Here is a 16,019-nt window from a genome sequence, read left to right on the forward strand (position 1 = left end):
TTGTTAACGCGCGCTGAGAAAGAATCAAAAGTAAGAAATAATCCGGTAATCAAATCTAGATTCATTTATCAGTGCGGTCACAACGGCGCACTGGCGGGCCACAAGTGATACAGACAGGCGGCTTCACAATTACATATAATATAATAACAGTTTTACTACAAAATTTATACAATAAAACTTATACCACTACTTCTAACGCATTTTCAAGTACTCTAAAAAAATAAAACAATTATTTTTTACATATCTCCTTTATTTCTAATATAATAATAACTATAATATAATAACAACTCAATTAATTAAAAACAGTGCTCATATAAAATATATAGATATAATTATTTTTTCTTAAAGAAATTGATCTTTTTAAATATATACAAAAGCTTAACTGACGTTTAAAGCAACGTTAAATAACAAAAAATAAATTGAATTATAAAATATAGCTTTTTTAGCTTCACGCTGAGACAGGAGGAACCTAGTGTTAAGACACTCTGTTCTTGACTTTCAAGACAGCATGTTTAGTGGCGGAACTAAACCCCGCACATTGTCTTACCACCTATTTCACTAATACAAACAAAACAAAATATTCATTTCTATACAATATACAAATATTGAATAAAAACAATAATTTCAAAGTTATTAAGTAATATAAAGTTATCAAGAGTTAATTCTATACATTAAATTTCACTAGAAGCTTTCAACATTTACAAATTAAAAACAAAAAAATAAAAGTTATAAAAATTTTATTCATTTTTTTTTCAAATAAAATTGCTAATAATACTATAGAATTGAATATATTATGCTAATAATTTGAAAAATTTCCAATAAATATTAAGGATCAAATACTGTCTGTTTTAGAAATATTGTATTTAGTTGATCAAATGACGCCAATTTAGACAAAGTTCAAATTTATCTTAAATTAGCGTCATGTCTAATTAGAAAAATTGTAATTTTTATCCCCGAGTTGGAATCAAATCCATAACTTTTATATAGTTGCCAGTATTTTATACACTTTTACAATCATTTTATTTATATATGCCATTGCCCATGCCCTTAAAATGATAAAGATTATTTAAGATAATGAGAATTTCTAAAAATAATTATTTGTTAACAACAATAATAATCATTTTTTGGATTTCATCAAACTGTCACTATTTTCTAAATTTAAACGACATTTTAAAAACATCAATTTGATAAAAACTTACGCTACAATTAAGAGGTTTTAAAAACCCTCTATAATTGATTGATTTTTGTTACAAAAATATCTAACAAAAATCAATCAATTATAAAAACAAGATTAAAAAGAAAGTTTGATGCTCATTATTTATCAGCAAATCTGCCTTAATACTCTAAAGAGAAATTATAGTCATTTACGGAGAAGTTAAACCAGTATTATCCGAAATTTCAAGATGATAAAGTCGATATTAATGAAGAAAAATCGATTTTACCTCGCCTTCTCCTTGATAAAGTCAAAGTAATGATAGAATCATGTTAATGATAGAGTAAAGATTATGATAAAGAAAAGTTTGAGTTGAGAGTAGAAATGATAAAGTGAAGAATAATCAAAAAATGGAAATTAGGTGCTCCTTTATTAATTTTCGTCAAATTATCATCGTCTTTAGTGACGAACTTAGATTATAACTAATATTCTGCCTATAGGAAAAGACTTAAGGGTAAATTCAGTAAATTAATAATAAATAGAAGACAATACGATCAGGAAAAATGTATGTTACCTTCAGTAATTGTTATGACTATCAGCACATATGCTTAAAATCTTTAATATCAACCAATTATGGCCAAAAAGTGATCATTTTTGTATTTTCGCCAAGTTTTCATCGTCACTATGATCAGAAATTTCAATTTTAACTTCACAGAAGTCAACTTTTATTTCCAAATCTTGATTTTTTACTCTTTCCCATACATCTTTAGCCACACTTGCGTCTGTATCTTTGCAGTCATAGGTTTCATTTGGATGTTTTCTGTTATAATGTCGAATAATATTCTGTCTATGGGAAAAAGTCTTTGGGCAAACCTCACAAATAAACGGCTTCGCTTTAGTATGAGTCCTCATATGATATTTTAACCGACTTTCTTTAGGGAAGGTTTTGTTACACACATCACAAACTAGATGTTTTTTTTTCGCATGGCATAATGTATGTCGTTGCATATTATGTTTGTGAGCGAATAGTTTATTACAGACTGGGCATTTATAAGGTTTTTCACCAGTGTGCCGCCTCATATGAGGCTTAATGAGGCCGGCATGAGTAAAAGTCTTTCGGCATATCTTACAAGAATACGGCTTTATCCCGTTATGGAGTTGAACATGCCGAATTAGGGTAGACTTATATTTGAAGGCCATTTGACATTTATCACAGATGAACGGCCTTTCCGTTGTGTGTTTCCGCAAATGACTTTTCAACAAAAACTCTTTTTTAAACGTTTTATCACAAATAGTGCATACAATCGGTTCTTCGTTCGGTTTTTTACAATTTCCTCTGCTTTGATGTTTCAGTAAATTAGCTTTTAGATCGAATTTACGTTCACACTGTTCACATTCGAACGGTTTAACGACCCAATGGGTTCTTTTGTGTTGTTTCAAATTGGAGGCGGTTCGAAACAATTTGCCACAATCCTCGCATTTATACCGTTTTTCCGTTGAATGGGTTAACAAATGTCTTTCATAATGGTGGGGATTAACGAATTGACGGAAACACGTTTTGCATTCGTATTTTTCTCGCGTATGTAATAGAATGTGCCGTTGTACGTTAGATTTGCTCGCAAATCTTTTATAACACATTGGACACATGAATTTACCGTCTTTAGTCGAGTTTAGATTTAGTACTTCTTCTGATACTGAAATGAAAGATAAGTTTAAGTTTTGGTTGTTTTAAGATTCGTATAAATTGTGATCGTATTAATTTTAAATTAAAAAAAACTCCAAAAAGACAATCTTTATAAAAAAAATTGCGAGTTTGTCTTTTTTTGGTCAGTAACAAATAAAAAGTTTTATTCTTACAAAATATTTTTACAACTCACCATCACTAATATAAATGTTAGAAGATTTTGATTTAACAGATTGTATTATAGGTTTAACAATTTCTAATTTCTCCTCCTAAAATATAAAAAAAATATATATTTTGAATGCATATATACTGATATCACTATTTAATTTTTTTTTAATATTTTATTATATCCAATATTAATAACGACGTGGCGCACGGGCACAGTATGACTGTAAACGCAATTGGTTGTGGGTTCAATGCCCACTTGAGGAAATTAAATATTTATTTAAATTTATATTTCCATTTCTTCATTCTGGTGTAGAGGCAAAGCAGCGAGTTACGCCACTCAGCACGCAATGCCTCAAAAATTCGGCGGAATTTGCGAACAGCGTGTCTTAACACGATATTCCCTGTGCCTACCCTGCTGTGTGCAGGATACAGCATTAAAAATCAGATTTAATCTGATTTTTAATTCAATTCTTTATATCACATAGTATAGTAAAAGTAAAATGTAGTAGAAAATATTAAGTGCTAAAATATTTTTTTTACAGTAGCAGAAACACACAGCATGCTTTGTCTAGCCAGAATGGAAAAATGGAAACAATTAAAATGATAATCAAAGAAATTGTCCCCCTGAGTATGTATCAAACTCACAACTATGAATGTTTACAATCAGATGCTGCAACACTGCACCTCAAAAACTTTTGAGTAACTTTAAAATAATAGTAAATATTAGTTGACGAGTTAATATTTGTTACATTTGTCATTTGTTATAATAGGCATACATTTCTCAGTGGCTTTTAAATGTGATGTCCAAATATTTTTATACAATTATTATAAGGTTGAAGACTATGTATGGTTTAACATATTAATCTCAAGAAAAATTGGATTGAATTGAAAAAATATTTTTGTGTTGTGTAGTCTACTTATTGAGGAAAGTTATATTGTTTCATTGTAACTTAAAACCTAATCAATAATAAACATACCTCAGCTTCAAAGTCCAAAGGCTCTTGTTTAATTTTAACTTCAACATTCATAGATTGTAATCCTGGTTCAGTTTTTATATTAATATTTGGTTTGATGTCATTATATATATTTGTTTCAGGGGTTTCTGAACTAAAAATTATTATAAATATATATTAGGAATGATCTTATACATTTATAGTTTTCATACATCATTGCTGTCAGTGCAGGTACCTGAGACAGTAAAACTCACTTAAAGCAAAATTAATAATTTAAAAAGGTACTAAATAATACTGTTTTATTAACCCAGTGTATTTAAAAGATAATTTATCATTGCAAAACTAGATAGAGGGACATTTTAAGCAACCATTTTTCAGAAAAAGCAATGTTTACAAAATTTAAATTCTTCACTAACCGAAACTAACTGAAAGCTATACGCAGGAGTAGTTACATCAATAGAAAGTATTGAGTAACTGTACATTAATTTTTATAAATCCAATGAACTTTACATTCAAATTAATTCATATTTATTCTAAGTAACCACTACTATAACGGTAATAAAATAAATTCATATTAAACATCAAGTACCTATGTATTAAAATATTAATATTATTTATATTCATTCAAGCATTTTAAATAAGAATAAAAACTAATACTCACTCGAAATCCGATAAATACGGTTCCTGTTTAACATTTACAAATTCAGGTAACTTTATATTATTACTATTTTCTATTATATTATAGTCTTCATTTTCATATTTTTTTTCGCTTTTAATAATAATATCATTCGATGATGAAGGGACTTCACTTTTAACGCATTCGAAAGACATGTTAAAATTATATTTAATTTATAGAAAATATTCGAAAATAAATAAATTATTATTATTTATTACATTTTTATGCAATTTATTTATTATTGGAAACCGCTATGTGTCTCTTCTTAGAATTTCACTTCTTTTGACATGACATTAGATAATGTTGCTATATTAAAAAATATTTTGTTGATATTAGTACTTAATGTGATATTTTTTTATAACTTTTGTAGTTCATTTGTTTGCATTAAAAAAATATTTGTCACATCACTTATATATAAAAATTTTATTGGCATAATGTAGCAAAAGCAAGATATAGTAACAAAAGGGTAAAGAAAGGAGTGATTTAACACTAGGTTCACTCTATCTACTTTGCATAAAAAAAAGAGATGTTTCAAATAGAGAAAATTTTCTTAAAGTAGTGAATTAATGAAACATCTAGAAATTTTAAATGATCGTACAATGAAATAAAATAAGTCATGTTAGATCTGTGTTCTAATAATGTCTACTATTTAATATTACTTAAAGACCATTTCAAAGTATCCGTATTTAATATCATATATTTTTTATTTTACCAATTAAAAAATCTTTAATTTGAACCCGAAGCCGAAACCATCATCATTAAATAATACATTACAATTTAAGACAAAGCGGGGAGTTAAGTTCCGCTACTCAATATGCGATATTTTAAATTCGAGTGGAAAATTAAGAAAAGAACGTCTTCACAATATGTTTGTATTGTATTGTATTGTATTTCTCTCTGCCGAATATAAGATGTCTATAAAGTATTAAATAAAGTATTAAGTGAAAATATTATTATATTTACAATTAAGAAAGTCAATTTAATTAGCAGTCAATCAACCGTTAAATTAAAATAATACATAATTTGAGCGTTGAGTTGTGTTCATTGAAATGGATAAAAATATATATTTTTTATTAGGTTAGTTGTTTGTTTAGTTTTAGTGTTTTATAACTGTACATTTAAATTTTGTGTTACTCTCGCATATGACAGGGTAGACAGGGAAAAACGAGTGATAAGCCACTACGCTTTCCGCATCAATCTAAAATTTTTATTATAGCTTCACGTTCTGTTCCTCATATAGCACAATAGATAGACATAAACTAGTAGTAAGTAATAGACTCTGATTCCACGCACCATGCATTTTTTAAGACATTGCTTGTTGAATGGAGGAGGTTCACACCTTGTCTTGTTATCAGAACTAGGAAAATAATTCATTTTCTCGAATAGGACTCGAAACTTAACCGTCATGTCTATAGTCATCATCCATACCTATATTATAAATTCTGTCTGCCTTTTACGCAATCAGGGCCAAACCGCTAATTTAATTGTGATAAAATACTCATATAGAAATACTTGAGGGTCTCGGGATGAACACAGGATACTTTTTTTTCTCATATTTGTAATATTTTCGATATATATCAATATATTAAAATATTTATTAGTTTGACATGCAATTTATTCCGCCATGTTAATAACAACCGTCGCTATGCGACCGTTGCTAAGCAACGATTTGCAAAGTTTGTTGTTAGAAAACGTTACCCAAAGTGAGATTGAAAACTGAAAATAATTTCATAAATATATTTAATAAATATTCGTATAGTTCAAGCGGGCGTAGCCGCGTTCGGGTCCACTATCAGTTATATATAAGTATTACATTGTTTTTGACACACATTTGTGTTTTACTTGTTTACAGTATTTTTATCATTCGCTTTAAAATCAATGCAACAGTCTTCAAGACCCGACATGTCAGCCGAGCTGGCTGAGTTTGGAAAGGGAATGAGAGGGTGAATATTTGAACATGTGCATTATCATTTGACGTTAGTTTAGGTACGTTTAGTAATTTGACGTTTTAGTTACCTACTTATGTTATTTTTTGAATTTTAAGCAAATATAAATAAATATGTTGAAATGTTTGTATCTATTAAATAGATATGTAGCATTGTCTCATCTAGTGTACACCAGTAGAGGGGGGGAGTGTTGTCGCGGAGGCGGTGCAGGTCGGACGTGCTCCTGCGCTGCTGCTGGTCTGGTGTAGTAGTGAGCCAGTGATAGTGATCTCAGTGTTCTTTAAGTGTGTGTAGTGTCTGTGGGCCATACACTACACATGTGATTCAAGTATATTCTTCATTTTATTTCTAATCATCAATAACGAAACATAATTATCATTTTTTAAACGCTAACTAAGTAATTACAATATGTTGCGTATTTGACGAAAATTTTCGCTTCACTCGAGCCTATACAGTATTCCAAATAGTGTGCGTTTGATTTCTTTTCGTAGTCTACAATATAAACATCATATTAAACCTATAAATGTTATAAGTAATGTTTCAATGAAACAAATTAATTAATGATTTTTTTAGCTTCAAAGCGCATATCTATAGCAGGGTAGGCAGAGCGAGATTTGATTTACGTGGCAAAGAGTAGGTATTTACCTACCTACATTTAACACACATTGTCTAGAAAACGGAAACTAAAACGGAACTTTTAATTCAGAAAATAAAAAAATTCATATTATTAAAAAAATATATATTAATGATAAGACCATAAAAATATTATTTTTCATTATTACAGATATTTGATGACGCCTCCGAGAGCTAATACAAAGAAGAAAGCAGATAAGTTTTACGAACCGTATTGGAAGAAAGGAGATTGGGTCTTCTATAGGTAAGGATCTCTAAATGGTTAACAACATAATGTCTTAATTAAGGTAAGGTATGGGTTTAGATTACTAGACTTCAAATCAATCATCAACATAAATCCATTCTGTTAATAAAATAATAATTATCAATCCTTCAAATACCTAAGCCAAATTTGTTAACACAATTTCCGATGTTTTATTAAATAATAAATAATGTATTTGTTTGAGGAAAGTCGGAAATAATCATAAAAACCAATTGATGTTTACTTAACCCTTAAATTTCATTAACAAGTTTTAAAACGTATATTAGTATTAACTTCACGATCTATGTCTATAGCTGGGTAAGCAGAGTTCTTAATTCTTAGTACTGTCTCTCTGTTACCTCTGTGTATACTGAATGAAACCAGAGCGAGGAAATTTAATATACTTTATGAAAAACGTATAAAAGTTTTAACGTAGCGCGACGTGAATCTGCGCCCTTTGGTAACCGCCCAGGCGCTCTGACCGCTAAGCCATACGTTCTCATCAAGCTACGTTGAAATTCTTATACGCTCTAGCATCTCGAAATATTTCTGCCACCCAAAGATAATTAATAAGAATTATCATTTGGCAAGAGAGAATGCTATTTAAAAAATATTTTAAAGTGTTGTTCCACACTTGGGAAAGAAAAATACTTTTTAGAAAACGTATAAAAATTTTAACGTAGTTAAATTTTACGTACATTTTTTAGACAATCATCGACAGCTCACCCTAATGCCTTCTATTTAAACAAGGACGTTAGTAACACAGCGTGCGACCAAGTGTGCACATCAATATTTACGGAGTAAGAACTCTTTTTTTTTATTATAATGATAACTAAAATAATAGTCAAAAGAGAAAAACTCTCTTTTTACTATTATTTTAGTTTCCTATGTAGAGACAGTCTCTACCTAGTGTTATTAGATATAGAAATAAATATTAAAATAGAAATTGACCTCGGTTGACCTTCGTGAGCAGTGTCGATCATACTGGAGGAAAATCACGTAAGGCTGGAGGATCTCGACTTGAATGATTGGTGACAGTGGATAAACGAAGTAATTGTGACAAATTCATCAAATATTATTAAACACTAGCGATCCACACGCGGCTTCGCCCGCTTTAGCCTGTTGTTATATTGTAAATTATACAAAATGTGTACATAAATTCTAGCCTGTATTATTCTGATGTATAAGCTTTATTACTATAAAGTTCCATCTATATACGTTCAGTAGTTTTTGCGTTGCAATAAACGAACAATCATTCATTTTAAGTATGACCATCAAGGGACAGTGTGGTCCGATTGCCACAGCGTTGGTAGTGGGTTCAATCCCTACTCGGAGAACGAAACGGAAACACCACACTATTATGAGAAGAAGTAATGTTTATAAAAACTTTTAGCATCCTGTCTTTCTAATTTAGTTACGGATTAGTTTGTGGCATGAGATTGAGATACAACGATTGGAAGTACGAGTTCAAGCCGTTTGACAATCTCTGTTATTTAGAATTAGAAAATTGTCAATCTAAAACTAAAAGTAAGTATAAATTTTAGTTTATTTTCAGTATCGGACGTCATACTTTGATAGCAAAGAAATTAAGTTAAACGTTAAAGTTAAAAGTTCTACTCCCACTCGGGGAAACGAAATATTTAATATTTACATTTCATCGTTTTGGTAACGACGCAAAGCGCGGCGTTGAGTTCCGCCACTCAACATACAATGGGAACGAAGTGTCTTAGCACTAGGTTCGCAGATTCCATCAGCTTATCCTGCTATATAAGAGTTACAATGTGAAGCTCAAAAAATATGGCAGGAGAAAGAAGGCCCTAGTCCAAAGTGTTGTAACCACAGGGCGGGCGTTTGTCAGTTGGAGATTTTTCGTTCTACGAAATAAACAATTTTAATTTCGCATTGTAACTGAATATCTTCAAACTAGCCTTCTATCCATATTGTTATTCCTATCTATTATTATTTATATTTAGTGTTTAAAAAAAAGTAAGAAAACCAATATTTTTTTTTCAGGATATGGTAAGAATGTATTTTTTTTATATTAAGTATTTTAAATAAAATAATCATGTCGTAGTGAGACAAGAATTGACTTTTAAAACGATGGTGGTGGGTTCGATATACACTTTGGGATTAAATGAAACTCTTTACCGGACGAATGGCGACCTCGGGCCACTGCAGTGTTCGAAAGGTCGGGTTCCCAAAAATATATAAAACTAAATAAAAGCGATTAATCCGGTTAAAGCCTAAAGAGTTTCATTTAACATGTGTAATAATCGGGAAAACCACAGATTTTATTAAGAAAAACATAATATATTACTTCCACCATTGGTATTTGACCCCAAAATCGCCTAATATATGAACATTGATTAATACTTTTTTTTTCAAGCGTGGTTCCCAGTGAAGAAAGAAAATTGCACTGACACGATAACTAGTCACGGGACCGACCCCAATGAAATTGTTAGCAGAGTGATGATATGGGAGAAAAATTTCCCATGAAAATAAATAAATAAATATATATATATATATATATATATATATAAAAATTAAATATTAAAAATTAAATAAAAAAATTATATATACTTATCACCTGCATATAGCTGTGTAGGTAGAGAAGAAACAGTGTTAAGACCCTCCGTTCTCTGTTTTCCTTTCGAAATCAAAACATATTATGAATAATGTGTTAAGTGAAGTAATTTAACATCGTATCTTGTATTTTCTAAGCGGAAAAATGAATATAAGTGTTGTTATTGAACCCACAACCACCTCGTTTACAGTCAGACTGTTCAATTATACAAAGACATAATAAATTAATTGTATGTTCTTTTTTTAGCTTCATCCCATCTGCTGTGTACCGCACATAGCAGGGAAGGTAGAGGGAACCTTCGAATCTAGTATTAAAACACTCCGTTCCCATTAAGACACTTACGAATCAACACTTTCCGCCAAATTCTTGAGGCTTTGCGTGATGAGTGGCGGAACTTAATGCCACGCTTTGCCCCGGTATTAGAGCGAGGAAATGAAAACAATCATTCTACGCGGGGAAATTGAAGCCAGACCTGTCGCGATACAGTCGGATTCTCTCTGTATTTACATCCCTAACGTTATCTATAACGGTGTCAAAAAAACATAATTTTGACAAGTATTTTTTATTATAGACAGATTTTATTACAGATCCAAATCAATATATTAAATAGTACTTATAAAATATAGTAATAGTAATTAAAGGAAAACATGTAATATGTTAGTTGTTTTTAGTTGTAAAATTTAAATAAAAATGGAAGCCTTTTAATTACTAAATATAAATAAAAGAAAAATATTAAATAAACCCAGAAAAGTTATCTATAATTCTTAATGTTTCGCTTTAGTATGAGTTCTCATATGATATTTTAACCGACTTTCTATAGGGAACGTTTTGTTGCACACATCACAAACTAGGTTTTTTTTTTTCGCATGGCTTAATGTATGTCGTTGCATATTATGTTTGTGAGCGAATAGTTTATTACAGACTGGGCATTTATAAGGTTTTTCACCAGTGTGCCGCCTCATATGAGGCTTAATGCGGCCGGCATGAGTAAAAGTCTTTCGGCATATCTTACAAGAATACGGCTTAATCCCGTTATGGAGTTGAACATGCCGAATTAGGGTAGACTTATATTTGAAGGCCATTTGACATTTATCACAGATGAACTGCTTTTCTGTTGTGTGCTTCCGTAAATGACTTTTCAACAAAAACTCTTTTTTAAACGTTTTATCACAAATAGTGCATACGATCGGTTCTTTGTTCGGTTTTTTACAATTTCCTCTGCTTTGATGTCTTAGTAAATTAGCCTTTAGATCGAATTTACGTTCACACTGTTCACATTCGAACGGTTTAACAACCGGATGGGTTCTTTTGTGTTGTTTCAAATTGGAGGCGGTTCGAAACAATTTGCCACAATCCTCGCATTTATACCGTTTTTCCGTTGAATGGGTTAACAAATGTCTTTCATAATGGTGGGGATTAACGAATTGACGGAAACACGTTTTGCATTCGTATTTTTCTCGCGTATGTAATAGAATGTGCCGTTGTACGTTAGATTTGCTCGCAAATCTTTTATAACACATTGGACACATGAATTTACCGTCTTTAGTAGAGTTTAGATTTAGTACTTCTTCTGATACTGAAATGAAAGATAAGTTTAAGTTTTGGTTGTTTTAAGATTCGTATAAAATGTGAACGTATTAATTTTAAATTTAAAAAAAACTCCAGAAAAGAAAATCTTTATAAAAAAAATTGACAGTTTGTCTTTTTTTAGTCGGTAACAAATAAAAAGTTTTATTGTTACAAAATATTTTTACAACTCACCATCACTAATATAAATGTCAGAAGATTCTGATTTAACAGATTGTATTATAGGTTTAAAAACTTCTAATTTCTCCTCCTAAAATATAAAAAAAATATTATTTACTTTTAATTGATAGATAAGATGCATACATACTGATATCACTATTTATTTATTTTTAATATTTCATTATATCCTATATAAATAACGTCGTGGCGCACGGGCAGTATGACTGTAAACACAATTGGTTGTGGGTTCAATGCCCACTTGAGGAGATTAAATATGTATTTAAATGTTTTTTCATTTCCATTTCTTCATTCTGGTGTCGAGGCAAAGTAGTGCGTTGAGTTCCGCCACTCAGCACGCAATGCCTCCAAAATTCGGTGGAATGTGCGAACAGTGTCTCAACACTAGGTTCTCTGTGCCTACCCTGCTGTGTGCGGTATACAGCATGAAGCAAATTTAATCTGATTTTTAATTCAATTTTTTATACCACATATAGTAAAAGTAAAAAGTAGTAAAGTAGAAAATATAAAGTGCTAAAATATATTTTTTTACAGTATTAGAAACACACAGCATGCTTTGTCTAGCCAGAATGGAAATTTGGAAACAATTTAAATTATAATCAAAGAAATTGTCCCCCTGAGTATGTGTCAAACTCACAACTATGAATGTTTACAGTCAGATGCTGCAACACTGCACCTCAAAAACTTTTGAGTAACTTTATAATAATTGTAAATATTAGTTGAAGAGTTAACATTTAATAATACTTTACTTTTATCTTGTTATAATAGGCATATATTTCTCAGTGGCTTTTAAATGTGATGTCTAAATATTTTTATACTATTATTATAAGGCTGAAGACTATGTATGGTTTAACATGTTAATCTCAAAAAAAATTGGATTGAATTGAAAAAATATTTTTGTGTTGTGTAGTCTATTTATCGAGGAAAGTTATATTGTTTCATTGTAACTTAAAACCTAGTCAATAATAAACATACCTCAGCTTCAAAGTCCAAAGGGTCTTGTTTAATTTTAACTTCGACATTCATAGATTGTAATCCTGGTTCAGTTTTTATATTAATATTTGGTTTGATGTCATTATATATATTTGTTTCAGGGGTTTCTGAACTAAAAATTATTATAAATATATATTAGGAATGATCTTATACATTTATAGTTTTCATACATCATTGCTGTCAGTGCAGGTACCTGAGACAGTAAAACTCACTTAAAGCAATATTAATAATTTAAAAAGGTACTAAATAATACTGTTTTATTAACCCAGTGTATTAAAAAGATAATTTATCATTGCAAAACTAGATAGAGGGACATTTTGAGCAACTATTTTTCAGAAAAAGCAATGTTTACAAAATTGCAATTCTTCACTAAGTGAAAGCTAGTAACCACTACTATAACGGTAATAAAATAAATTTATATTAAACATGTGTATGTGTACCTGTGTATTAAAATATTAATATTATACATTCAAGCATTTTAAATAAGAATAAAAACTAATACTCACTCGAAATCCGGTAAATACGGTTCCTGTTTAACATTTACAAATTCAGGTAAATTTATATTATTACTATTTTCTTTTATATTATAGTCTTCATTTTCATATTTTTTTTCGCTTTTAATAATAATATCATTCGATGATGAAGGGACTTCACTTTTAACGCATTCGAAAGACATGTTTAAATTATATTTAATATGTTTAGATATTCGAAAATAAATAAATAATTATTACTTATTTATTACATTTTTATGTAATTTATTATTATTGGAAACCGCTATGTGTCTCTTAGAATTTCACTTCTTTTGACTTGACATTAGATAATGTTGCTATATTAAAAATATTTTGTTATTGTTAGGACTTTAATGTGGTATTTTTTAAAAATATATATATTAGTAATTTATAATTTGCTATATAAGGAAATAAGGTAAGGTGAGGTGAGAACTTCATGTTTCTAGGAATTTAAATTTTTTTCGTTAGGGAAATGCTGTTGATAGTTGAAACATTTTTAAAACTTTTGTAGTTCATTTGCATTTAAAAATATTTACCACATCACTTATGTATAAATATTTTGTTGGCATAATGTATATATAAAAATTGTAATAAAAGGGTAAAGAAAGAAGTGATTTAACACAAGGTTCTCTCTATCTACTTTGCATAAAACCAAGAGATGTTTCAAATAGAGAAAATTTTCTTAAAGTAGTGAATTAATGAAACATTTAGAAATTTTAAATGATCGTACAACGAAATAAAATAAGTCATGTTAGATCTGTGTTTTAATAATGTCTTTACTATTTAATATTACTTAAACACTACTTCAAAGTATCCGTATTTAATATCATATATATATTTTTTACCAATTATAAAATCTTTAATTTGAACCCGAAGCCGAAACCATCATCATTAAATAATACATTACAATTTAAGACAAAGCGGAGAGTTGAGTTCCGCTACTCAATATGCGATATTTTAAATTCGGGTGGAAAATTGAGAAAATAATGTCTTCACAATATGTTCTCTCTGCCGAATATAAGATGTGTCTATAAAGTATTAAGTGAAAATATTATTACATTTACAATTAAGAAAGTCAATTTAATTAGCAGTCAATCAAACGTTAAATTAAAATAATACATAATTTCAGCGTTGAGTTGTGTTCATTGAAATGAATAGAAATATATTTTTTTTATTAGGTTATTTTTAATTTCGCTTTAATGTTTTATAACTGCGGTGTTCATTTAAATTTTGTGTTATTCTCGCATATGACAGGGTAGACAGGGAAAACCAAGTGATAAGCCACTACTCTTTCCGCATCAATCTAAAATTTTTATTATAACTTCACGTTCTATTACTCATATAGCACAATAGATAGACATAAACTAGTAGTAAGTAATACACTCTGTTTCCACGCACCATGCATTTTTTAAGACATTGCTTGTTGAATGGAGGAGCTCCACACCGCGTCGCTTGTCTTGTTATCAGAACTAGGAAAATAATTCAATTCCTCGAATAGGACTCGAAACTTAACCGTCATGTCTATAGTCATCATCCATACCTATATTATAAATTCGAAAGTAACTCTGTCATAACACATTGCGTTGTAACTGAATATCTTCAAACTAGCCTTCTATCCATATTGTTATTCCTATCTATTATTATTTATATTTAGTGTTTAAAAAAAGTAATAAAACCAATATATTTTTTTCAGGATATGGTAAGAATGTTGATTTTTTTATAGTAGGTATTTTAAATCAAATAATCATGTCGTAGTGAGACAAGAATTGACTTTTAAGACGATGGTGGTGGGTTCGATATACACTTGGGGATTAAATGAAACTCTTTACCGGACGAATGGCGACCTCGGCCCACTGTACTTAGTGTTCGAAACGTCGGGTTCCCAAAAATATATAAAACCAAATAAAAGCGATTAATCCGGTTAAAGCCTAAAGAGTTTCATTTAACATGTGTAATAATCGGGAAAACCACAGATTTTATTAAGAAAAACATAATAAATTACTTTCACCATTGGTATTTGCCACCAAAATCGCCTAATGTATGAACATTGATGAATACTTTTTTATTCAAGCATGGTTCCCAGTGAAGAAAGAAAATTGCACTGACACGATAACTAGTCACGGGACTGACCCCAATGAAATTGTTAGCAGAGCGATCATATGGGAGAGGAATTTCCCGTGAAATATATATATATATATATATATATATATATATATATATATATAGATAAGTATAATTATTCTTTTATTTTAATATAGCTGCGTAGGTAGAGAAGAAACAGTGTTAATACCCTCCGTTCTCTGTTTTCCTTTCGAAATCAAAACATATTATGAATAATGTGTTAAGTGAAGTAATTTAACATCGTATCTTGTATTTTCTAAGCGGAAAAATGAAAATAAGTGTTGTTATTGAACCGAACCACAACCACCGCGTTTACAATCAGACTGTTCAATTATACAAAGACATAATAAATTAATTGTATATTCTTTTTTTAGCTTCATCCCATCTGCTGTGTACCGCACATAGCAGGGAAGGCAGAGGGAACCTTCGAATCTAGTATTAAAACACTCCGTTCCCATTAAGACACTTACGAATCAACACTTTCCGCCAAATTCTTGAGGCTTTGCGTGATGAGTGGCGGAACTTAATGCCACGCTTTGCCCCGGTATTAGAGCGAGGAAATGAAAACAATCATTCTACGCGGGGAAATTGAAG

At 30.0% G+C, this 16,019-nt stretch overlaps 2 protein-coding genes across 2 annotated transcripts; one reads left to right on the forward strand and one right to left on the reverse strand.

Moving 5' to 3' along the window:
- Positions 1-216: 216 nt before the first annotated feature.
- Positions 217-14,997, reverse strand: LOC146528014 (uncharacterized). The gene is made up of 8 exons (XM_085204567.1): positions 13,302-14,997; positions 12,778-12,907; positions 11,800-11,875; positions 10,806-11,614; positions 4,620-4,801; positions 3,983-4,112; positions 3,031-3,106; positions 217-2,847 (listed from the first exon to the last, which is right to left on the reverse strand). The coding sequence occupies exons 1-8, from the start codon at positions 13,469-13,471 to the stop codon at positions 1,802-1,804; spliced, it is 2,619 nt and encodes an 872-aa protein (XP_085060693.1). The 5' UTR covers positions 13,472-14,997; the 3' UTR covers positions 217-1,801.
- Positions 6,767-9,924, forward strand: LOC146528015 (uncharacterized). Its single transcript, XM_085204740.1, has 4 exons — positions 6,767-6,908; positions 7,365-7,457; positions 8,162-8,254; positions 8,869-9,924. Exons 2-4 carry the CDS (start codon positions 7,372-7,374, stop codon positions 8,996-8,998), a joined length of 309 nt encoding a protein of 102 aa, XP_085060866.1. The 5' UTR covers positions 6,767-6,908; positions 7,365-7,371; the 3' UTR covers positions 8,999-9,924.
- Positions 14,998-16,019: the final 1,022 nt, after the last annotated feature.

This window comes from Heliconius melpomene, chromosome 20, assembly GCF_056956725.1.
Source record: "Heliconius melpomene rosina isolate 202511_hmr_F chromosome 20, ASM5695672v1, whole genome shotgun sequence".
In the NCBI taxonomy this organism is placed as follows: domain Eukaryota; kingdom Metazoa; phylum Arthropoda; class Insecta; order Lepidoptera; family Nymphalidae; genus Heliconius; species Heliconius melpomene.

Excerpts from the sequence above, each read along its gene's own strand:
- LOC146528015 (XM_085204740.1), top strand. The coding sequence starts at position 7,372 with ATGACGCCTCCGAGAGCTAATACAAAGAAGAAAGCAGATAAGTTTTAC. Across the intron at positions 7,458-8,161 it reads GGAGATTGGGTCTTCTATAG|ACAATCATCGACAGCTCACC; the intron begins GTAAGGATCTCT and ends TACATTTTTTAG. Across the intron at positions 8,255-8,868 it reads TGCACATCAATATTTACGGA|TTACGGATTAGTTTGTGGCA; the intron begins GTAAGAACTCTT and ends TTTCTAATTTAG.
- LOC146528014 (XM_085204567.1), bottom strand. The coding sequence starts at position 13,471 with ATGTCTTTCGAATGCGTTAAAAGTGAAGTCCCTTCATCATCGAATGAT. Across the intron at positions 11,876-12,777 it reads CTTTGGACTTTGAAGCTGAG|GAGGAGAAATTAGAAGTTTT; the intron begins GTATGTTTATTA and ends TTTATATTTTAG. Across the intron at positions 4,802-10,805 it reads CTCATACTAAAGCGAAACAT|TATAATTTTAACATGTCTTT; the intron begins TAAGAATTATAG and ends CTATAAATTAAA.